The 24,500-nt window shown below is 48.2% G+C and overlaps 1 protein-coding gene across 2 annotated transcripts in view; it reads left to right on the top strand.

Annotated features, from left to right (window-relative positions):
* MYO7B (myosin VIIB) overlaps positions 1-24,311 on the top strand; it is an 85,202-nt gene extending 60,891 nt beyond the window's left edge. For both annotated transcript variants that reach the window (XM_019486117.2, XM_019486116.2), the window contains exons 31-48: positions 291-458; positions 1,235-1,352; positions 1,451-1,577; positions 2,096-2,265; positions 3,397-3,575; positions 4,564-4,691; positions 5,553-5,710; positions 6,457-6,610; positions 8,367-8,522; positions 14,356-14,461; positions 14,680-14,793; positions 15,564-15,651; positions 16,444-16,550; positions 16,840-17,025; positions 19,321-19,437; positions 20,977-21,060; positions 21,877-21,996; positions 22,807-24,311. In XM_019486117.2, the coding sequence (XP_019341662.2) occupies positions 291-458; positions 1,235-1,352; positions 1,451-1,577; positions 2,096-2,265; positions 3,397-3,575; positions 4,564-4,691; positions 5,553-5,710; positions 6,457-6,610; positions 8,367-8,522; positions 14,356-14,461; positions 14,680-14,793; positions 15,564-15,651; positions 16,444-16,550; positions 16,840-17,025; positions 19,321-19,437; positions 20,977-21,060; positions 21,877-21,996; positions 22,807-22,896 (2,370 nt within the window). In that variant the 3' untranslated portion in view covers positions 22,897-24,311. The remainder of the gene's footprint in view (positions 1-290; positions 459-1,234; positions 1,353-1,450; positions 1,578-2,095; positions 2,266-3,396; positions 3,576-4,563; positions 4,692-5,552; positions 5,711-6,456; positions 6,611-8,366; positions 8,523-14,355; positions 14,462-14,679; positions 14,794-15,563; positions 15,652-16,443; positions 16,551-16,839; positions 17,026-19,320; positions 19,438-20,976; positions 21,061-21,876; positions 21,997-22,806) is intronic.
* The last annotated feature ends 189 nt before the right edge of the window (positions 24,312-24,500 follow it).

Consider the following 24,500-nt stretch of genomic DNA (forward strand, 5'->3'; position numbering starts at 1 on the left):
TAAGGACTTACCCTGGGGAAATGCAGGGAGGGGGACAGACCCTGTGGGGATGGGAGGAAGGTTGTCTACAACTTGGCTTCTCTGATGAAGGGTGTCTACAAATTGGCCTCTTCCTTTCCAAATGACTGCCAACAGCCAGACCAACACCTGCACAGCAATCCAAACCAGCCTGGCTGAAAGCAGAGAAGTTAAAGTCCCCAGCCTGACTCTAGTCCATGCTATGTTGGATATGGATGGTAGGACATGGATGTGTCTCCTCAGGCATCTGTTAACCAGGTGGCTTGTTGCAGGAGGAGGATTTGGTGGAGATAGGAGCAAAGTGTTGCTACATCCAGTTTGGGGTTTCCATCCGGAATGAGCTGGTCCAGAAGGTGCTCCAGGACTGTATCCCAGTACGGCTGCTGAAATCAAAGTCCCAGGAGAAGTGGGCAAGCCTCGTAACGTATGCACATGCCAAGGTGGGGACCTCGCATAGTCCTTTGGATTGACTGATCTTGAGCGTCCAAGACTCTGTGCTAAGTCCCAGCTTCTGCTTCAGTCATCAATACCAGTTATAATGTGCTTCTGTGGTGAGATTCTGCAGGGAGAGGAGAACTGGCTAGTACCCAGAACTGTCAGGGAGTAAGGACAGACAAGTCTGGTTAATTGCCCCATGTAATTGGTTTGGGATGATTGAGAAAAGGGGCCCACACTGGTTCCCATGAGATTCGCCATGAGGCAGAAAGAGGTGAGTTTATACTGGTATCTACTTGCAGCACTTTTTCTTAAGGAGCTCTCACTATGTCCAACTTTGGCAATTGATTCAGGGTGGACACTGCAGGAAATGGCTGTGATTATGAACATTATGCTGTTTTTTATCTGTGACACAAGCCTTATTGCTTAATTGTAATATTTATACAGCACCGAGGGTGGGATAAATACTTAGCATTCAAGTCAGGAGCAGAGCTCCCTGTCCAGTGGAGCAGAGAATCTCAGTAGCTGTGTGTGCCATTAGCCCTGTGTAAGCAGGATGGTGTAGGACAGTAGAGAATGCTTCTGGTTTCTCATTCTGCAAGTGCACTTGTGGCCAGTCTTGCAAAATTCTGAGCTCCCTTCATTCTCTATGCAATTCAGGATAGCTGAGGGCTCTCTGAACAATCAGGCCTGCTGTTTGTCTATCCTCAACCTTTGTGCTTTGGTACCTGATACACAGGATCTGAACTTAAGAAGTCATGGGTTTGTTCTTGTGTTGCAGGCCCCTTACACACAGGACCAGCTCTCCCCTCAGAGCGTGAAAGAGCAGCTTGTGGATTTTGCCCGTTTTCAGTGGCCTTTGCTGTTTTCTAGGTTCTTTGAAGTCACCAAATTTTCAGGTAATCACAGCAGTCCAGGAGCAGGTGAGAGCCTGGGGGTTAAGCAGAAAGGAGGGAAAGGGATGAACAGTGTTTATGAGGTGTTTTTACATTTGTAGGGCCCAGTCTGCCCAAAAACTACTTTATAGTGGCCATCAACTGGAAAGGTATCTGCTTCCTTGACGAGTCAGAAAAGCGGCTCCTTGAGCTTTCCTTCCCAGAAGTCACAGGAATCCACACCACAAGGTGAGTCTCTTGTAGGTGCAAAGTCTGAAGGAAGCTGCTGGACTCAGCAAGGGGTTTTCCACGTAAGATGGAATTCCAGTTCCCTTCCCAAAAACCAGTGTAGTCAGTTGGTCTGGGTCTGGGTCAGCATCCATTAGTGGGACATGTTCTAGGAAGCTTTTGCTTGAATGAACATAGTGATTAAACATGTTCAGTCAGTCCAAAGAAGCTTCCAGGACAGAACTGAAGTACGGCGGAAACCTCTGACTGAATGAACTCACTCCAAAGAAAAATGTTTTTTTTTAGTGCCAAGAATGATGTACCTCTGTGGAGAAACATGGGGAATCTAAGTCAATGTGTAGCACTGTGTTTTATGTCCACCTGCCAGATATCTTCCTCTCCACACACCTACTTGTGAGAAGGCACTTGCTAGGAGGTCCTAGCTCTTGTTGGCACAGACCTGTAGATGCCAGAGCTGTGCCTGCATGCCGCTAAAAGGTCACAGAAAGTTTCCAGATGTTGTGCTTTGTGATCTACAGGGCAGTGAAGTCATTTGGACAAAGCTGCACCCTCATGACATTGCGGGCAGAGGAGTTTGTCCTGACATCTGTCCACAGTGTGGTTATCGCTGAGCTTGTGGTCATGTTTCTGGAAGGACTGAAGAAGAGGTCACAGTATGCTGTGGCCATGCAGGAGAACAAGCACCAAGGTAACTCTGACAATATGTCATGTGGGCACGAAGAAATCTTGGACAAACCCATAATAAATGCTTGAAAAAGCTAAAAGAGAAGCAGAAAAAATCTGTGAGATCAGTAGTTTGCTCTACTAAGCATCAGTTGTGACCAGCATAACAATATTCAGGGAGGCAGGTTCAGGACTCTTTACCTATCAACTGACTTTCCTTTTCCTTCTTCCTACATATGGATATTGTCTCTGAAGCCCTTCATGCTCCAGAAACTCAGTTTGCCTGTACAGGAGCTTAGGGCTTAACTATCTGGGCACAGTCTCCATAGAAGCTCTATAAGAGCTGAAAGCCTAGAGATTGCTGTGAAAAGCTGTTGACTGAGGGAGGAAGTTAGCATGCAAATGCCTTACTCTCTCAGTTCTCTCTGGATGGGTTTATACCTGAGTATTAATGCGACAGTTCATACCAGAGTTTACTGCTCCCAGGCACGGTGTTTACATGTGGAGCCCCAGCTGGTAGGGGATCCAGAGGGTCAACCTGCCAGCCCGGAGCTGCTCCTACCAGGCTCGGTGTGCTGTGGAGGGCCTGGTGGGCGCAAGGGTGCTACGGTGTGGGGCAAGACGGCAGGCAGCCCTGCACTGTAGTACCCTCATGCCCCAGCCAGCCCCAGTCACTGTCTACACATACGGAGGCAGAGTAAATAACTTTACCATAGGACAGTACTTGTATCAAGCAGTACTAACCCATGGTGGAGTTAATTAGCTTACTCTAACCTAATAACCCTGCATGTGTAGATGGGGATGCCTTACTGAGGAGCTAATTAGGCAACTCCACAGTAAATGTCTTGTGTAGATGCCCCCTAAAACTTATGAGCATTTTTCCCTGCATCACTGACAATCCCAGGGACAATTCTGCACTCTTTAAAACCAGTGGGAGTTTTGCTGTTGACCTCAGTGAAAGCAAGATGAATCTGGCAGTGGGAATGATGGCTCCACAGGGCACGTGTTTAATCAGCCAGATCTAAAAATATTGCTTTTATACTTCTAAATGAATTTGGGCCTTGCAGGTTCATTGCCTTTCAGATAGAAATCCTATAGCTGTTCTTCTTCAGCTGTAGAATCTGACCAGTATACTGTAGTTCTCTCTTGATTCCAGACCCTGCCATTCTGTCCTTCAAGAAGGGGGACTTGCTGATTCTGGACCAGGACAAAGGGCTGGAAGCAAATAACAACTGGATCTCAGCTCAGAATGAAAGGACAAGCAAAACAGGCATTGTGTCTTTGGAGGCAATCTATATCATCCCTTCCCTCACAAAACCATCTAGTCAAATCCTGGTAAGGAGCATGTGATGTGGACTTAAACACTAGTAGAATGGTCTCTACATCTCAGCGATCTGAGTGGGGGGAATAATGTGACAGTACTGAAAGCAGTTGTTAACTGCAGAACTAGAATATGACTTGTCCTCTCAAATCAGTTGCACTGCTGGAACCTTTCATTGGAGCAACAAATCAGTCAGAATTACATGAAAAGAAAAGAAAAAATCTGTAGTCCAGTGGGAAGGGAATCATTTCAAGTGCACGCAAGGAATGATGTTCAAAGTGGTAGTTCACATGGCTGCTGGGGTTTGATGCTCTCTGTTTTTTGTATGAATTGGCATGGAATTGACAGTAGTGCCTAAAGAAGGTGTGGTGAATTGAAGATTCCATTAATACTGGACTTTTAATTTCATCCCTGTTTTAAAAGAAAATACAAACACTCAAAAGTCCTTTACCTGAAAGACTTGTTGCAAACAGTCACATGATTTACTGAACTGACTGCCTAGGCTTTCTGCTGATCGGCAATATGTGCCTTTGAAAGAGGAGAGTAGTTTCTTGTTCAGAGTGTTGATTTAAAGTAATACAGCTAACCAGGACCCAATGCAAGTTATCCCCCTAACCACCTTCCCAGTGATCCACTTTATCTGTCCCCAGTTTTAGACAGTTGATGTATTTTCCACTGCAAAATGGAGTACGAGGAACCAACTGGAAAAGATCAAAAAGCCAAGAACAAGGTGGTTTTCTACTGCAAGGGGTGGTGCTAAGGTTGATCAAAACTGGTGCTGCTTGTCACTGCCTGTGCTTGTGTCAATGCAAGAAGCCATCGCAGATGCTCTCTTGAGTCTCTGTAGAGATTCATGGGGGCTGCTGCATTTCAGCAGCACAGAATAATTGAGCTTAATATAAACCCCTGGTCCAGATCCCCAACGTCCAATGGCACTAACCCAAAGAGCCCATTTAGAGCCCTGCCATAGTGTGGAAACTTTGAGTGACTGTACATTTTCAGAGCTTGCTGCTGATGTCACCAGATCAGCGGAGAACAGCCTCACAGAACTCCCGCATGGAAGAGCCCGAGGAAGAGGATCCAAAGGTGAAGCCCTACACTCTGGAGGAGTTCTCCTATGAGCACTTCAGGTAAACCCCCTGTCCATGGTACTGCAGCCTCCTGCAGGGTGTGCAGAGCTCTGGAAAAAAAATGGTATCTGACTGGACTCAGATAATCCTTGCCCCTATCATGGATATAGTGGTGATTTCCCATGTGGAAGGCCTCTCTAACTGAACTTCTTCTCTGCTCCTTGTGATGAAGTTGACTCAAGTGACTCCCAGTGGGCAGAGATCCTGGCTCTTGAGCTACTAACCTCCCCTACCTGCTGGAGTACTACAGGCAGGCTAGAAGAACCTGAACTTAAATTCTCTCCTCCTCCCAGGAAGCACTGTCCCTAGTTCCAGTCCCTTGCCTGAATTTACCATGTGTTTAAGGCAGAATTGGGATGTACAAACTTTTCTCATCTCCCAGGGTGGGAAGAAAAAAGGATATTTTTAATACACCTCTTATATTCTTTTTTGTGCCTTCCTTCTGCCTGCTGGCAAGGTTCTTCATGTAGATGCAATATCTTTTATTAGACCAACTGAGTAGTTAGAAAAAAAGTTCTTTGCAAGCTTTCAGGCACAAGCACCATTCTTCAGGAATAGGGAGACTCTGCTGTTGTTCTGAGATCTCCAAGGAATGAAAGAAGATAAAAGTGTGACAGGTGGTCAGTGAGAATGTATATAGGTGGAAATTAGGAAAACAATGGATAGAGAAGGGAAGGGAGGGGGGACCAATTTGCAATGCACTCCCATGTCCTCACAGACTTGTGTGCTCATATGTGATACTTGCTTATTACTTCCCTGGGATAGAATGTGATCAGTGATTAGTCAGCACAAGACTGGCTTCTTATTTAATGTTCATGCTAATCCAGTAGATCTAAGCGATCTATTTCTGTCTCTGTTCAGGGTTCCAGAGAAGGAGTCCATCAGCAAAGCTGTCCTCCAGAAATCCCGTGGGCGCAGCCAGCTGTGGGCACACTCAAAGGAACCCCTGAAACAGCCCTTGCTGAAGAAGGTGTGTGCAGAGCCAGAACTTCGGGACCTGGCTTGTCAGACCTTCATTGATATCCTTTCCTCTTCTCCCTCAGCCAGGCAGAGTCTCCTGACTCTCAGAGAAATGAAGAGCTGCCTGTGATAAATCCACATTTCAGACTCACATCCTTTGGAGAGTCCTTCAGCAATTTTAAATATGGGCTCAGCTGTGCAGAATATATGGGGTTAACATGCTTTCATTGCTCCCACCCAGGGAGAAGCCATTCTGCTTTGCTCCACAGCTCCTCCGTCCATTCTAGGGGATCCAATCAGTTTGGATGATCTTTAGCTGTTTGCTGCCAGGATGTGGATTCATTTTTCCAGCAGTTAATTAGGTGTTGTGGGAAAGGGTGATGGCTTTAACACATTAACCCAGAGCCTCTGAGCTGTTGATAATCCCCCTCTGAGAGGACTGGACAGAGTGGTGCTCAAGTAGGTCTCCAAAGAAGCCATGTAGAATAATCCTAGGGGAGACATTCCAGAGCAAGCCCCTTATCATTGACAGGTCCATGCACAGCTGCCTTTGGTGGTGACAGAAGAAGGTGCAATACTTGGCTTAGTGATGGTTATGCAGGGAGAAGTATTAGTTGACTCCTAGGAGGCAGCATAGGGTGTGGTATGTGTCCGTTACTTGTACAGCAGTGTAGTCAGTCAGGAGGTGGGAACCTGCTGGAGTGACAGCTAGACTCCAGTTAGCACCAGTTCCAGGGTTAGGACTGGCTTTCTGATGGTGCATCCTGCACCTGGTAGCTCTCCTTTCCCTTAACGGTACCCTTACCCATCATGAGGTTCATGGGGGATTACCCCTCGAAACAAGCCTGGTCCTCCACGGAGATCACTGACCAGATATTTGTGGTAGCCATCCAGGAGGAGGCACTGCGAGACGAGACGTACTGTCAGATCATGAAGCAACTGACTGAGAACAGAAACAGGTATGGGGCCTGTGTGTGTGGCTTGCCAAGTCCTGGGGTACTAGAAGGATCGCCATGACTCCAGCCCATGATCTGGCTGCTGTTTGCATCCTCTCCATTTCCAGAGCTCTGGCTGTGGCTTTGATCTGCAGAGGGGGTGCTTGTGCACCTGTTTATTTTGGCAATGGGGAGGGCTGTCACCTTCATATCCCAGCTCAGCCCCTCACCAGTGTTAGCCTCTCCACCAGAATGCCAGTACACAGCTCTTTGCTGGATCTTTTTATCGCCACTAGCTATTTTTGCTGATCACTTTACAAATGTGTGCTGTCCACCTGGGAGAACAGCTCTATTAGCACTCTCTAGAGTCTTTCAACCAAGGTATGCCTCTGTTTGTCACAGTCTGTTTGTGAGGGGTGCTGTAGGACTTCATCCTCATGGAACGTATCACCACAGCAGCTCCAAGTATTATAATTATGTTAACAAAGGGGCGTTTGTTAAAGCTCAGCCAGATTCTACTGTATTGCGTCACTGTCCCAGTTGGAATTGCAGCTCCCAGCCAGCCATTTTCTGCCTTGCTGTTTCTCTGAAGGAGAATGAGCAGCAGTGTAATTGTATTAAGCCTTGTGCTTGTTACAGTGCAGTGAATTTTACAGGCTGTTGAACCTTGATCTCTAATCAGGGTATCTCTGCAGTTACTGCTTTATTTTGCCACTGTAGCCCCAGTGAGCAATTCAGAGTGTTGAACTGCAATGCTGGCTTGAAAATAAGCAATCCTTAAAATGTGGCCATTACAGTCTCAAGTTTGCCCAGGAGCCTACGTTTCTCACATTTTTTACCTGAATGTAAATTAACTCCTTACTGAAGATGCTCTAGTTTTACAGTAGTATAAATGAAATAAAAAACTGGCCCTTGGTATATTTGCTGAGATCAGTGATCTCATCAAAATCTTCATGTAGATTCAGGGTCAGGGCTGCTGGCTTCACTGGTCAAAACCAGCTCACGGAAGTTCTTGCTCACTAGCACTTCAGAGCCGTTCCAGAAGCAGTATCTGGAATCTGTCCTGTTTTTAGCCCCTTCAGTAGACGTGTTAACTAAGTTTCAGCTGAAGAATCTTTATCACTTGTAATAATGGCCAAGCCAAGCAAGCCCAGCTTTGCTGACAGAGCCCAGGCTGGAGGTTAGAGAAACCATCTTTTTACATGTAAATTAAGTAAATTTGATGTGGAGTTGCTAGAGACAGTAATTATGGAACCCTCCCCCCAACCCACCCCACCTTCGATGACAGTCACTTTTCACAGCAGTCATGGTCAAAGGAGAGTCAACTAAAAGGAGAGTGCCTGCATGATTAGCAGTGGGGAACAGCTGGCCAGGAACATGGGAGGACAAACACAACAAATTTGCTACAGAAAGTATGTAATGTGCTCCAAATAAATAAGAGCTTGTAATATCGAACAGACATGAGCAAACACTGTTTTTCCAGGAGGATGGCCCCAAAGACTGCTGCCAAGATAACTGTCAGGCTGGAGTCCATAATTATTCATCAGATTTGCAACTGTCATGAATATTTATCAGTCTGGACTTAGAATAATCATCAGATGTGGGCAGTCATTGTACAAAAATTGCTAGTTGGTTGCTGCATGCAGACTCTGATGATTTGCTGCTTGCTCTGCGAATGGCACAATATTGCTTTAGTGTGGAGCCGTGTTTCCTTTCTCTGTATGTGCTGTGTGGTTTGAGTGCGATTCATCCAGCTGTTTCTTTGTTTTTGTGATCACAGGTACAGTGTGAACAGGGGCTGGCAGTTGTTCTGGCTCTGTACAGGTCTGTTCCCTCCCAGCAAAACACTGCTGACACATGCCCAGAAGTTCATTGAGACCCGGCGGAAGGAGACCCTGGCGATGGAGTGCAGCCAGAGGATTCAGAGGGTGATGAGGTAAAGAGTTCCCACTACAGGCAACCCCATGTGTTCAAGGGCTCTGCATCAAGCTCCCAAAGTTATGAGACTGAGTTAAGATAACAAGCTTCTTTTTTAAAAAAAAAATCACCGGGGGGGGGTTGCTTTCTGCTTCTTGAGCCATTAGGGGCTCGCATGCTTTAGCTTTTCTTCATAACCATCTAGGGTGCAGATAGAAGTTAGGTTTGTTACATGATCGGCTCCTTGAAAGCGCTCTACACCTGCAGAGCACTTTAAAGGTACTGGATTACAAGGCAAATTAAACCCTCATTAAATAAGCGTTCAGATGAAGGCACTCCAAAGTCGAGCGCCTTCATTAACTTCTGTTTGTTCCTGCCTGGAAGCAGGGCTGGGTTGATGCAGTCTAGCCCTGCCCCCAGTGCTATCTCAGGATGGGAGGGGGAGAAGACAGGGGAGGGAGGTCTGTTTTAGGGTTTACTCAGCCTGCACTAGAATTGTGGGGGGGCAGGTGGATTGGAGACCCCGAGGGAGACACATAGCCTCTCTTGCTGGATCGCTCCGAACTAAAGCTTGATCCCCCACATGGGTAGGGAGAGCCAGGCCCCACTGTGTGGGATACATGGGGCTATGATTCCTGCCTTGTGAGAGAAGTTAAGAGTCACCAACAGCACCTACCTCACATGGTCATCTGCACCAGTGCAGTTCAAACTGGGTTGTGGGTGACACCTGTTCTGCACTGGAAACTGACTGCATATGGAGCAGAATAATGGGAGATCAAAACCACGGGACCTCAGGGGTAGTAGGCAAGAGGTGTGCTTCACTGTCCAGCAAGTGTAGTTACCTCACAGCACTGCTTGGCAGCCACAAGCTGAGGCACTAGGGTCATAAGCACACTCTCTGGGGCTTGGAATATTGCAGTCAGCTCTGGTCCACTTCACTCCCCCCTCCAGAGCGCAAGCAACCCAGTGGGAGCTGTACAGTGTGCATCTCCCATCTCTCAGACTGTGGGAAAAGGAACAGAAGCTGAGAGAAATCCCATTCCCCTCCACCTGCATACACAGACTAAGGATTTTGCTGGTCTTCTGGTTGACATCACAAATATGACCTGGCCTCTGGGGGCAAGTGGAATGACTGCAGGGATGTCCCCAAGGGATCATGTAGCCTGAGGAGAAGGTCTCACAGGGTCCCTCAGGACTCCTCTGAATACAGACCCCCACACCAAGGGGAAGAAATAGATGCGGGGCTCCTGAGGCAACTCTCGGAGACCATAAAAGCTAAAGAGGCGGTAGTCATGGGGGACCTAAACTACCCAGACATCTGCTGGGAGACGCAGACAGCAAGGTCCCATCGCTCACGCAGGTTTCTAACTTGTGTACAGGACCTCCACCTGACACAGGAGGTGTATGGTCCCACTAGGGGGAATGCCATACTGGATCTGGTATTGGCAACGGGAGATGACATGATAGGGGACCTCCAGATCGGTAGCCATCTGGGAGACAGTGATCACCTTATAATAGAATTCAACATAAGATGGCGAGTGGGTAAGGTAACTAGTAGGGTAAAAGTGCTAGACTTTAGGAAAGCTGATCTCATTGCACTCAGGCGATTAGTCAAGGAAGCACTGCAGAGTAGGAGTTTTGATGGGATGGGTGCCCAAGAAGGGTGGCTGTGCCTAAAGGAAACGATCCTTTGGGCACAAAGCAAGACGATCCCCGAGCGAGGCAAAAGAGGGAAAGGGGCCAGGAGGCTTCCATGGCTGACCAGAGAAATCCAGGGCAGCCTAAGGGCCAAAAGGGGAGCACATAAAAAGTGGAAACAGGGTGAGATCACTAAAGATGAATATACCTCCTCTGCTTGTGCTTGTAGGGAGGCAGTTAGACGGGCCAAAGCTACCATGGAGCTGAGGATGGCAACCCAAGTAAAGGACAACAAGAAATTGTTTTTTAGATATATAGGGAGTAAAAGGAAGGCCCAGGGAGGAATAGGACCCCTGCTAAATGGGCAGAAGCAATTGGTGACAGATAGGGGGGACAAGGCTGAACTCCTCAACGAGTTCTTTGCCTCAGTGTTCCTAAGCGAGGGGCACGACAAGTCTCTCACTGGGGTTGTAGAGAGGCAGCAGCAAGGCGCCAGACTTCCATACGTAGATCCTGAGGTGGTGCAGAGTCACTTGGAAGAACTGGATGCCTTTAAGTCGGCAGGCCCGGATGGGCTCCATCCGAGGGTGCTGAAGGCACTGGCCGACGTCATTGCAGAGCCACTGGCGGGAATATTCGAATGCTCGTGGCGCACGGGCCAAGTCCCGGAGGACTGGAAAAGGGCTAACGTGGTCCCCATTTTCAAAAAGGGGAGGAAGGAGGACCCGGGCAACTATAGGCCGGTCAGTCTCACCTCCATCCTTGGTAAAGTATTTGAAAAAATTATCAAGGCTCACATTTGTGAGAGCCCGGCAGGACAAATTATGCTGAGGGGAAACCAGCATGGGTTTGTGGCGGGCAGATCGTGCCTGACCAACCTAGTCTCTTTCTATGACCAAGTTACGAAACGCCTGGACACAGGAGGAGGGGTGGATGTCGTATACTTGGACTTCAGGAAGGCCTTCGATACGGTATCCCACCCTATACTGGTGAACAAATTAAGAGGCTGTGATGTGGATGACTGCACAGTCCGGGGGGTGGCGAATTGGCTAGAGGGTCGCACCCAAAGAGTCGTGGTAGATGGGTCGGTCTCGACCTGGAAGGGTGTGGGCAGTGGGGTCCCGCAGGGTTCGGTCCTTGGACCGATACTCTTTAATGTCTTCATCAGCGACTTGGACGTGGGAGTGAAATGTACTCTGTCCAAGTTTGCAGATGACACAAAGCTATGGGGAGAAGTGGACACGCCAGAGGGCAGGGAACAGCTGCAGGCAGACCTGGATAGGTTGGACAAGTGGACAGAAAACAACAGGATGCAGTTCAACAAGGAGAAATGCAAAGTGCTGCACCTAGGGAGGAAAAATGTCCAGCACACCTACAGCCTAGGGAATGACCTGCTGGGTGGCACAGAGGTGGAAAGGGATCTTGGAGTCCTAGTGGACTCCAAGTTGAACATGAGCCGGCAGTGTGACGAAGCCATCAGAAAAGCCAATGGCACTTTATCGTGCATCAGCAGATGCATGACAAATAGGTCCAGGGAGGTGATACTTCCCCTCTATAGGGCGTTGGTCAGACCGCAGTTGGAGTACTGCGTGCAATTCTGGGCGCCACACTTCAAGAAGGATGCGGATAACCTGGAGAGGGTACAGTGAAGGGCAACTCGTATGGTCAAGGGCCTGCAGACCAAGCCCTACGAGGAGAGACTAGAGAAACTGGACCTTTTCAGCCTCCACAAGAGAAGGTTGAGAGGCGACCTTGTGGCTGCCTATAAGTTCATCACGGGGGCACAGAAGGGAATTGGTGAGGATTTATTCACCAAGGCGCCCCCGGGGGTTACAAGAAACAATGGCCACAAGCTAGCAGAGAGCAGATTTAGATTGGACATTAGGAAGAACTTCTTCACAGTTCGAGTGGCCAAGGTCTGGAACGGGCTCCCAAGGGAGGTGGTGCTCTCCCCTACCCTGGGGGTCTTCAAGAGGAGGTTAGACGAGTATCTAGCTGGGGTCATCTAGACCCAGCACTCTTTCCTGCTTATGCAGGGGGTCGGACTTGATGATCTATTGAGGTCCCTTCCGACCCTAACATCTATGAATCTATGAATCTATGAATAACCTGACCCAGCACTGCAGCTAGCTGGTGCTCTGGCAGCAGTATTCCCTGTACCTGTAGCTTGAAAGCTTCCCTGGGTTTTCTGGCTGGCATGAGGTACTCAGATGCCTCAGGCCCAGGTCAGCCCGCACTCTGCTTGTGACAGGCATTTGTTCCAAACAAATTTCCCAATGAGTTTTTTCTGGCTAATCTCACAGCTCTTTTGCCCCTGTCTCTAAGGCTGGCCAACGTGTCTGGTCTCTTTGCTCTGTCTCCCGAGGCCCAGACTCCACAGGAATGCTAACTCACGGCTGTTCCCACTCGCAGTGGGTGGGATTCCTCAGTTAGGGAGAAACTCCACTGCAAGCATAATTTGCCTTTAAACTGCCTGAGGAGCACAAGGATGGGAAAGCCATCCATTGCTGTTTCCTTGGAGGAGCCTGGAACTCTCCCACTTCCCCACAGTGTGCGCTGTCCTTCCACTGGCCTCTGCTCAGTGAGACAGTTTCTTTAGAGCAGGAAAGCAGCGCTTTTATTAATGAATCTGTCTCTGAAAAATTGCCTGGTATCTGGAGTGCTGAGGGGGGCCAGAGAATGTGTTTTTCAGAGGCAGTTTTCTTTTGCTGATATTGAAGATCTCCATAAATGCCCTTCTGTTCTCCTCCATCCCCATGGCCAACCTGCTCTCCCAGGGGTGGGGAAAGCACAGCACTTCCTCCAATTCCCCTTAATACCAGAGAAGAGGAAGCCACATTGAGCCAGCTGGTATATCTACACTCTTCCAGGGAGCAGGTCACCACAGCCTCTTCCCTGCCCCTCCTCTAGGCTGCTGGGCTGGGCAGCCAGTAAGAGAGTGCTGTGCAGATTGGTACTCCCTTGCCCTTAGTGATTTAGGGGTAGGGAGATTTCCTAGCTCAGACTTCAGGGTAGGGGGCTCTTACTGGCTCAGACCAGTGATGTTGCTCTACCTTCTCCTTGTGAGGCCTGCTCCTGTCTGATTCTAGGCCAAGAAAGTATGACCAAACACTGATGAGCACAATACGGACCAAATTACATTTTGACATCTGGCCAGCAGCAGGCTAAATGATGTTCCATGCATTTTCTGTTCAGTTTCTCTGTCCCTAAATTAAATTCTTGCTTTACTTTAATTACAGGAAATAAGGTTTCAAACCCATTCACTATGTCAGATGCCAAGTCAAGTCCTCCACTGGGGAACACAGGCAGCCTTGTGGGGTTCCATAAACAAGCCCCAGCCTGACAGTGTTGCAGCATGTCAGATTTCCCCATTTCCTGCTGTACATGGCAAAGTATAGGAAACATTGGCTAAAGTATCAGTACCCTACAATAACAAGCTGGATTCCTCTTCACTGTAACTGTATTGAGGTTTGAATGACTCAGTCTGCAGACCCAGTTCCTCTTATCCTGCAACATGATCTGTGGCATTGGCACTGTGCAGTTCCCAAGCCTCAGTAATCAGTGATTCCACATCATGATGAGAATATAATGCTTCCTGCAGCCCTTCCAAGTCTAGCTCTTTCTGCTGCACCATCAGCTGTAGTAACTAACTACTCTGCACTGGAATTCAGCTAAAATTTCTCTTGATGGTGCAAGAAGTAAAAGAGCATTGAGTTTCATCATTGCCTTTATTCTGGTAGAAACAGGAAGAACAGTGTCCTGTAGTCGTCAAGATCTGGGGTCACAATTCTGAACACCCACACAAATAGACAGGGGAGCTACTTTGTATCTTCCAGTTAACATGGGCCTTAAGACCCACCCATCTAACTAATAGCCCCCACTGTGTGGGGCCAAACAGTGAAAGATACAACATTCGGGGGGGGGGGAGCAACTAAGGAAAAAGCAGGATAGGAGTGAGATGGGGGTTAAAGGGTCAAAATATGAAAAAAAAGGGCTCTAGAGGAGGGCATGGAGCAGAGCAGCTCTCCTGATGAGGAAGGTACACTTAACCTGGTCACTTTGCAGAGAAGAGCTGGTCTTTAATGAATCCCTCAGTGCCTTGCAGAGGTGCAGCAGGAGTCCTAGCAACTTAGAAGACAGATTCATGGTAAGCCCTCCCAGGGGATCAGCAAATGCCAAGTGCTGAAGTGGGGTGTGTGTGTTTCCTCTCCCAGGAGTGGCTCTAGGAAGTGGGCTCCCCATCAGGTGGAGGTGGAGGCCATCCTGCAGAACACCACCAAGATCTCGCACAAAGTCTGCTTCCCCAACGACATGGAACAGGTGAGAACTCCTCTCCCTTTCCCTCTCCCAGTCCAGGCTCTAGGGCTGCTTTTCAATGGAGCTCAGGGTTAGTGTGTGTGAGAAAGGACTGCAGTATCTGCCTCTCAGCTGCCTAGATTTGCAAAACAGCTCTGAATTGTCTGCATGACCTATTCCTTTGTCCCTGTGATCCCCTTTCTTCCCTGCCTCATCAACTTGGGGCCTCTGGTATGTCTCAGGCATTTGAGGTGGGAACAAACACCAAAATCCGGAGTCTGTGTCAGACCATTGCCTCCAAGCTGCAGCTCAGCTCCTGGGAAGGATTCAGCCTCTTCATCAAGATCGCAGACAAGGTAATGCCACTCAGGAACACAGCCCAAGGGCAGCCTAGGTTGCTTGCCAGGAGCCAGGGAGGGCCACACTGAAGTTCAAGTAGCAGAGCAGATAATTGCTGCTTTCCTCCTTAATGTAGGGATGTCACCCAGAGGGACTGTCTGGTCCCATCTGGGTTGTGGACAGCAGGACAGAATAGCATGGACTTCCCTTGGCTCATGGGCTGTCCCTCAGCCACTCTGATGTATGAGCAGGGGGGGGGGGGTTGTTGCTTGTTGCACACTACTCCTAAGGTCTGACCCCAAGACTTGTTGTGCATCTGCAGCTCCAGTTGGCCTTAGTGGTCATGGAGGGAACTCACTCTCACCCACTTCCACTATCCGGTCTCTGAAAAGCACATTTTGGTTAAACTAAAGCCAGGCTGTCTGCACTGGCTGTCTAGCTGTGAGCCTTCTCTTTCTGCTCGTTGTGCCTCAAGGAGGGTACTGTCAGTGGCCTGTGTACCACTGTGCTTCAGGGCAGAGGGAGTCCCAAGTCTGCCAGTGTTGTCTAGGAGGAAATGGCTGAACACTGGCTAGGCAGGGAGAGCTGTCCTTGCTGGAAGGAAATGGGAAATAGGGTGAGGGAAAGCCGTGGGAACAGACTCTCCCAAGAGCTTTCCTTCCTTACCTTTCCCTTTGCCTCTGCTCCTGCTTTGCTTTCTGCACAGTGCGTGCAGATGCTTGAATCTGGTGACTTGATGCTCTCCCTGTGAAGCTAATTCCCTCCTTCTGTTGCTTGCCTGTTCTAGGTGATTAGTCAGAATGAAGCAGACTACTTCTTTGACTCTTTAAAGCAGGTGACTGACTGGAATAGGAAGAACAAGCCAGGGAAAGATGGTAAGGAAGGGTTTTTTTGGAGTGGGTGTGTTAATCCCTAGCAGTGTCCTATGTCACTGCTCACCTGGAGACACTGCAGCCAAGGAATCAACAGGGCCTTCTTATAGAATTTATTTAACCTCTGCAACTGATTCAGCTGGGAGGTTTGTTTTAAACCTTTTGCTGATATGGTCCATGTGTGTACTGCTGGGATCACTAGTCCTGGCTTGAAAAATCAGCTGACCTGGTGCAGCCAGATATGCAGAGACATAGGAATGAGCCTGAGTGTGGGCATCTACAAATTTGTTAGACTGGTATCACCACATGCTGATACTCTGACTTGCTGCATCCTTAATGGTGCAAATGACTGCAGGTCACAGCATGAGCTCCATGTGCAATTACTCCCAGGGGAACACATCAAGCACTGCACAAGCTCCCAGCACAACTCTGAACCTTGCTTCTTTATAAAATCATTGTCTGGGTCACTCTAGCAGACTGTTTAATATTAGTGTTATCTTGTGATAAGCACTTTCAGGGTAATTCATTTCTCTCCTCATCCCCCACAAGGCTTGTGGTACTGCTCATCAGCTTCTTCCAGTCATAAGTGCAGTGACTGAGAGCAAAAGTAGGGTTTCTCCAACTGAATTTTTTTGCATTAATTTATCAACGTCTTCTAAATAAAATTAAAACCTGAAACATACTGTCCCCATGACACCAACAGGTCAGCAAGAACTGTCCCTTGGGGACAAAAGTCCTGTCCCTGAGGGTCATTAGGCAATGATTTCTGAGCTGACAGCAGGCTTATCTCCTCAGGAGCTGCCGTGGCTGTGACTTACCAGGTGTATTTCATGAGGAAGCTGTGGCTGAACGTATCTCCAGGGAAAGACTTGAAGGCTGACTCCATCTTTCATTACCATCAGGTAAACGTAGGCAGTAAAGAAACCCATGACACCCTGGGCCGTCGAGGCAATACTGTGGCAAAGCTTACCCTACTGAAATATTTCTTGCTATTTCCAAGTATCTCTAGGGACAAGCAGCTTAAAACACACAATAAACGTAATAATCAGTTGCTTTCTGTTGGTGCAGAATGACCTTCCAGGGCAGAGGTCAGCCTTGAGTCTCAGGCCTACCTTTTGGTTTCATGTCTGTACTGTACTGTACTGTACTGGCCCCAGACCATTCTCTCAACTTGCAGATTGTTTCTTCCAGGAACTGCCAAAGTACCTGCGAGGCTACCACAAGTGCTCCAGGGAAGAAGCCATCCAGCTGGCAGGGCTGATTTATAAAGTCCATTTTGACAATGACCGGTCACAGCAGATAACTATCCCAAAAATCCTAAAGCAGCTAGTGCCAGACAATCTGCTCCGAGTGATGTCTCAGGAGGAGTGGAAGAAGGTAAGAGCCTTTCCCTACAGCTTGATATGAATGGACATTTTTGGAGCCCAAAGAGGGGATTGATGGTGGCCACCAAAACCTGGATGCGTGGCAGTGTTGTTCTCCTGGAGGAGAGCTGGGAGATCTGGTGCACCTTTTCACTGTCCCTCCAGGAGAGTCAGGGAAAGAAACTGCATGGCTGGTGACCTTCCCTTGTACTCCATCAGGCCTGGAGGGAAGCTGCAGATCTGAGAGGATCTTTCCTTATCCCTGATGTCCAGGGGGAGAAACAGTATATGATAGGGGATGCTGGGAGACTTTTGCCTCTCCTTCCATCTGTCCCACTCTGAGCAGCTCCAGGACCCACTTTCTGCAGGCACAAGTTATCCTTGCTGCCACTCCGAGGGTCTTGTTATACCTTATGCTGTAAGCTGAAAAAAATGTTAATTGGCTTAGTGTTGCTCAGCTTAGTGCAGCAGTCGCAACTGAAGGTGAAAAACTCTCTCTGCCTGTCTCTCACCTGCACAGCTGTGACTTTCCACTAGAGGCTTGGTGAGCAGGGGCAGGACTAGGAGCTAGGGGCAGGACTGGCTGCTCGCTGCTCCTGCAGGACAGAGCAAGCACTGCAGCCCTGGAGTGCCCAGAAGCCATGATGCCTCCTGCCACCACCTGGATCAGTTCACTGCTTGAGCTCTGAGGGACCTGATCCTTTTTTTTCCTCTAGAGCCCACCCCACTGCACCAACACTACCTGGGCTGTCAGCCAGGCACTGCCTAAGCTCTGAAAAGGATTGGGCCCCCCAGAGCTCAGGAAGTGGTAGTGCAGGGGGAGCCAAGCTCCGGAGAGGAAAAAAAAAAAGGATGGGGCCCCCAGAACCTGGACACACACTCCGGCAGGGCCAGGCAGCGGGAGCAAGGGTGGAGCTTGGCAGCTGCAACATGGCCTCTAGAGTTCCTGCTGACCCTGCGCTCTGCTGGGCTGTGCAGGGTCTGGCTCCTGGTGCCCCCACCTGGCTCACCCAGCAGGACTGCTATGGTTGGCAGTCGCTTGAAGCCTCTGAACCGCCCCTGCCCTTCCTCCCCCCTATAGCAGCTGGGCAGCTCTAGGCATAGAGTGCAGGGTTCAGTGCTGCCCATCTGGGCTGGAGCTGCACAGAGCAGGTGGGGAGGCTGCACTGCTCACCACTGCCTCCCAAGCCTGATGGGGCTGGGAAGTCACGTTCCTGTACCCCCCTCCCCACCCCAGCACGTTCCAGGGCCTGAACTAGGAGATAGGGGCAGGACTGGCTTGCTGCTCCTGCTGGACAAAGCCAGTGCCAGTCCCAGGGCTCGCTTGCTCTGCTTAGGCCCAGTAGTCTGGGAACATGCCAGGGGGTGGGGAGAGTGGGTACAGGGACAGGACTACCCAAACCCTCCCAGGTTTGGGAAGCAGCTGTGAGCAGTGCAAGCTCCCTGCCTGCTCTGTGCAGCGCCAGCACAGACAGGCAGTACTGAGCCCCGTGCTCCATGTGTGGAGCCGCCCAGCTGCTACGGTGGTTCAGAGGCTTCAGGTGCCTGCTAACTGCAGCTGTTGCCAGGTGAGCCAGGGAGGAGGAGCTGGCAGCTGGACACTGCACAGCCCAGAGGAGCCCAAGTTTAGCAGGGACCAGCCTCAGGCTGCTCTGCTGCAGCTGCCAAGCTCTACTCTGCTCCAGCCGTCTGGATCCACTGGGGAGTGTGTCCAGGCCCTGGGGACACAGGCACTTAGCTTGGGGCACACTGCAGTGGAGAGCAGGGCTGGGCACAGGTTCAACTGCCGGTCAGCACCAGCCTACTGCCCCATGCAGGCACCATGGCCTGAGCCCCACCTGGGCATTTGGAGTAGTGAACTGATCCAGGAGGCACTGTGGATACTCCAGGGCTGTGGCATTGGCTCTGTCCAGTGAGAGCAGTGGGTCGGAGGCAGCATGCTGGGCCCTGCCCCCAGCATTCCCACCTTGTTTCAGGAGGAGCCACTGCATCCTGGGATGCTGGAGGACTTCACCTTAATGAAACAGGAGCAAAATTAGGCACACTGGAGATAATCCTGCCCTGGAGTGGTGTAACTTTAAGCCAAGTACCAGGTTCTTTAAAGCACTTAAAGGTGTTTATGTGCAGCCAATCCAGGGATTAAGAGCTCCAGAAGCTGCCTAAAACTATCATGTAACAAGCCCCTGAAAGTGATGTGGTCACATGACGATGTTGTGGCATTATGGTATTGCCTCCAGGAGTTGCACAGGATAGAAGAAAGCCTGCTGTCACTCTCACTAGGTTGTTCATGTGTTCCTCTTCTACACAGAACATTATTGCAGCGTACAGCAAACATGAGGGGAAAACAGTGGATGAAGCTAAGGTTGCCTTCTTGAAAATTATATACCGCTGGCCAACATTTGGGTCAGCCTTCTTTGAAGTCAAGGTAAGCATAGAAGGCCTCTTATTCTGCATGCATTACTAGGTCTGCCAGCCAGGTTGCTGTTCAGCAGGGATTCGTATTTACCCCAATCTGCCCTTTGTGTGTGTGTGTGTGTGTGTGTGTGTGTACACATACATACATACAAGCATGGGGGTGGAAGGAAGAATGTGACCACCTCACAGAGGGGAAGCCAGATCTGGAACGAAATGCAGCACTTAGATCCTTTGTAGTGGAATAGTGGTCCAAGGTCTCTCCTATCCAGTGAGAGACGGTTCAAATGGTCTGAGGGAGCTCAGCAGTCCCTCCCTACTGTTTCAGTGAAACATAGCTCTCCCAAAGGGCCCCAGGTGCCTCCTCAGGTATCTGGTCTCCCATAGGGACAGCTGAACTGGACACTGCATTTACTAAGGAGCCACTGCAGAGCACTGGGCTGACAGTAAGCTGGGTTGCTGGGGAGGGGGTGCTATATTATATGTCACTGAGAGCCCCTAATTATGTGGGTGCAGTGTTCTTGGTCCTGCTGCCCTCAAGGTTCAGCAAGATCCATGATGGAAGTGTAGTGACATACTAGCGATTTCACTCTGCAGATGGCCCTTCTCAGGGACAAACACTCCTCCAGTGGCCCACCATCCCCCACTGCCTGGTCCACATCACTTTGTTCTGTGGAACCCTAGAAGGATGCTGGGTGGACTGCAACATTAGACGTACTATAGACTAGAGGCCCTGTAGCCCTGATGCTGTCTTGCTAAGGCTTCAACAGAACTTTGGCTCAACAAGGCCTCAGCTTCTAGCAGGTCTTCTTCCTCCTCTTTAGTTTAAAAAAAGAGTTCTCAACTTATAACAAAGCCGCCCCCCCGTTTCATAAAAGGTAATAAATATCAGGAGAATATAGGACCAAACACATAAAACATATAAAACTACCAAACATATAAACAAAAAGTTTCAAGGGCATTACAAATCACACCTTAAAAATAAGTAACACATCTTCCAAGGAGATGGGAAGTTTGAAGGAAGGTTTAACAATAAGAAAACAACTAACTGGTACAAATACTGAAGTAGTAGAATACAATACCCCTGCATGGAGGCATCTTAAAAAACACCAGCATGCATCTATATAGTAGCTAGTAATTGACTTTGTTTTTTATAGTTATTCAATGTATAACAAAGATATAAAAATGCAACTGTTCTATCACACTTCAAATGTATAACCACTACACACTTTCCCTCTGCCAGCCAGTCTAACGAGCCAGCTGACAGTAATAAAGGCTCTCTAATTATAATCATAGTGGTTTCATTAAGCTTAATAGAACTGCCTGCAGCAAACCAGAAACAAAGCCAAACTGTGCAGGGCTGGGGCCTGGTTGCAACGCCAACTACACACTTGCCCTCCTCCAACTATCAGGTGTGCAAGTCTTCAAGATAAGTTATGCCTAGGAATGGCTACCTCAGTGTTAATCTGATGATGACAATAAAAAGCAGTGAAGTGGATCTTTTTCCACCTCCTTTGTTTGTTCACCACTTCATTTTGCTCCTCTTTGTCAGCAAACCTCAGAGCCAAATTTCCCTGACATCATACTGATTGCAATCAACAAACAGGGAGTCTCCCTGATACACCAAAAGACCAAGGTAAGAGCTGTTTTCTCAGTGCTTCTCTGGACCTCTGGGAAGTGCACATTTCCGATTGATACTCCTAAGGAAGAACCCCTTCAATGGCAGTGCTAGTTAGGGACAGGACCTTCTCCTTTAATTTTAGGAACTCCATTGGTCTTCTGTTAATTTGTTGTGTAACACTGATGTTAATACAGTATATTGCCACAAAGAGCAGTAAAGGGACTATTCCAAAGCACTCTGAGCAACTGTCATATGAATTCTTTGCACTGGACAGGAAAAAGCTAAGACAGCTGTTACAAGAGGGGCACATTACAAAAAAGCTATTTGTCAGGGAACCTCCTTTAGATTTCCCATGCTGAATTCTCTAAGTGGTCCACAACACAGCAAACAAACAAGATGGAAAGAGGCTGGTAGACTGCAACCCTATTCTTGGTGCAGGTTGGCTCTGTCAGTCCTGCTGAAGAGACAACCCTGTCCTTTTAAAGCTCCAAGGCTATTCGTATTGTTCATGTTGGCATCTTGCTTTGAAACTAGAAAACAAATAGCCAGGGGCTTAATGGCTACTATAACAAATAAGCAACAGCATGGTGTGGGGAGAACTGACTGAATTACAGGAAGGTGTGCCAGAGTCCTGAAAACTCAGTACTGAGCTGCTCTCCTGCAGGCAGTGGGGAATACACTGAGCTGTTTGGGATATGGGAGCTGAATTTACTGACTATGCTTCCCTCGCTGAAGGGAAGGATTATTTGCCCAAATTTTTCTGATCTGCCAAGGAATCTATTTCTTCATTGCACTGTTCAGTCCTTTCTATCCATTTGCTTCTCTCTGCAGGAAATTTTAACAGGTTACCCCTTTAATAAAATCTCCAACTGGTGCAGCGGCAGCACATACTTCCATATGACGGTTGGGAACCTGGTGCGAGGAAGCCGGATTCTGTGCGAGACATCTCTGGTAAGAGAAGCCTCATTGTCTCAGACACAAGACCCTCCTCCACATTTTTTCCCTTATGTCTACAAGCATCAACATGAAGTACGAGGCAGATACAGGAACATATTAAGAGAGCCAGATGATGGATGATATGCTGTGTCCTGCCAGATCTGGCTTTAGGGTTGATGTGGGGGTAAAAAAACCTCAAATGTTCCAATTTCACAGATAGTCATGCAGCTCATGATCAGACTGGTGCTCTGCACCACCATCCACAGGGGAACACACAACACACTGTTACCAAACTGAAGGGAAAAATAAGTAATTTCCCAAGCTCTGCCCACAAATCAAGCCTCTCCTGTCTGAGACAAAAAAAAGGTTTCCCTTCACAGCAGAGCTGAATAGGATCTTCCTTTCACTGCATGCTTTGGTAAGCAGTGATGACCCACTGTTGCCATGAACAGGACGTGTTCTACTGCCCCAGAGCTCCCATTTCAGGCTGCCTAGAGATGCAGACAAGCACCATCACATTTTTAGATCAATTTGTACTTTTACATTTAAGATAAACTTCAGGGTTCTTGGCCAATATTTAAAGCTCCAGTTCTGATACAGATAATGGCAGCTTATAACAGCATGAAGTTCTGGCTTGAACCACTATATAGTGCTGTATGGTATACCCAGATATTAAAAAAATGCTAGAATTGGCAGATAAGGAAGGCGTTCTGGGAAGCAACTGGGCAGCAGATAAGAACAGGAGCAAAGGACAGAGTCTTGGAAACTATAACTCAGGTTGTTCAATGGCCTTTACTAGAGACCTCATTTCTCTCTCCCCTGAAGGGTTACAAGATGGATGACCTGATGACATCCTATGTGAACCTGCTAATGAATGTCGTAAACAAGCAGAAGAGTACCCACCTCCCTGCCTGAGCAAGAACAAGCCCCCTACTTCATACACGTGCCAAACTGCGTAGGTGTCCTGCCCCAGAGGCAAACTTACTTTTGAATACCCATTCTGCCACTCATTCCTCTGAACAGACCTGGACTGAAACATGGAAGCAGAGTATTGCTACAAGAGAAACACAAGGGAATATGCACCTTCCATCATTTTAAATTTGCCAGTGTAAAAATACAATATAATAGGATTTTGGACTTCAGAGCAAGTTCAGTTTAATTTCAACATCAGTGCAGTCCTCCACTCAGAAGAGGACACACATCTCCTAGTTCCTTTCTCCTGGGAAAGTAAAGGGCATAGTGCTTGATATACTCCTACGAATTCCCTTGCATATTGGTAAATACTACGGTAGGCTTTGCAGGAGGGAAGAATTGTTTCTGTTAAAATGGGGCAAGGGCTATTCTGGATTTTTGTTGCCTTTGGACAAGCCTATACTAGTGCACTTCCTTCTTTTTCCCCCAGCCTTCCTTTTGCACCAGACTCACAATACTCATGAACCAAGTAGGCTAACATGGCCTGACTACAACAGTTATTTATACTGAGTAGCCCTCCCTCAATTTTTTTATATTTATAAATGAGTGCTGCTCAGTGCAAGCAAGGATTTGAAGAACTGAGTCTTTAACAGAGACATCCTTTGAAGAGATTCATTTTTCTGCTCTTTAGCTGTCCTCCCAGCCTAGAGTTCTGTAGACATTCTTTCAAGAGACAAAAAAATGTCAATTACTTAAATTGAGTGATCTTTATTCCTCTTGCTTCCTCCTACTTCCTGTTTGGCAGACAGTTTATGTGGTAAAGTTTGTTTGAAGGTCCATGTGATAAATGGACAGTGAGAAACATACCACTAAAAACAGCTCTGAGTGTCTAGCAAGGCAGGCAGACTTGCAGCTTGCATACTAGGAACATAAATACTTGCCCCTTCCCCAACAGGAGCCCTCTTGTGACCACAGTGGAATGTGGTAGTCAGTGCATTTACACCAAGTTCCTTGAGGCATGATTCGGCAGCTCTGCTGGGTCTCTCACACTATTGCCAATGTATGCACAATGGGGTCCGTTGTCCCTTTGGATGTGCATGTGAAACTCAAACATTAATAGGATTTCTGTACATGCATAGCAGGGAGAAGAGCCTCAATATCTCTGTGCATCTCAATGAGTGCCACACTTTTCAGAATACTTGATCCTTTTCAAGCAATTAGATATTCCAAGTGTAACATCCATTGCTGGCAATGGACGCACTGAAATGACCAACACTGAGGTGTTAGTGCACTCTACTTCTAACTGCTATTTGAATAGAACAAGTGTGTAAGACTTCTCAGCTCCTCTGTACTAAAATGTTTGCAGCCAAAGGATCCTGTTTGCAATTTTTAAATAAACAATTACAGAAGATCAATAATGCAAATGTAGTCTTTCTTCCATATATCAGATGAGTGTTCTCTCAGGTTCTCTGCAGTTTAAACCTATCCAAATAGCTTGGGGTACCTCTACATTCTCAGAAAACACCTTTTGCCACTGACAGCAGCAGCACCACCTGTGCTACACAGCATCTGTCAGACAGTAGCATGCCTGTACCACAGTCCAGCGC

This window comes from Alligator mississippiensis, chromosome 7 (assembly GCF_030867095.1).
Source record: "Alligator mississippiensis isolate rAllMis1 chromosome 7, rAllMis1, whole genome shotgun sequence".
NCBI classification, from domain to species: Eukaryota; Metazoa; Chordata; order Crocodylia; family Alligatoridae; genus Alligator; species Alligator mississippiensis.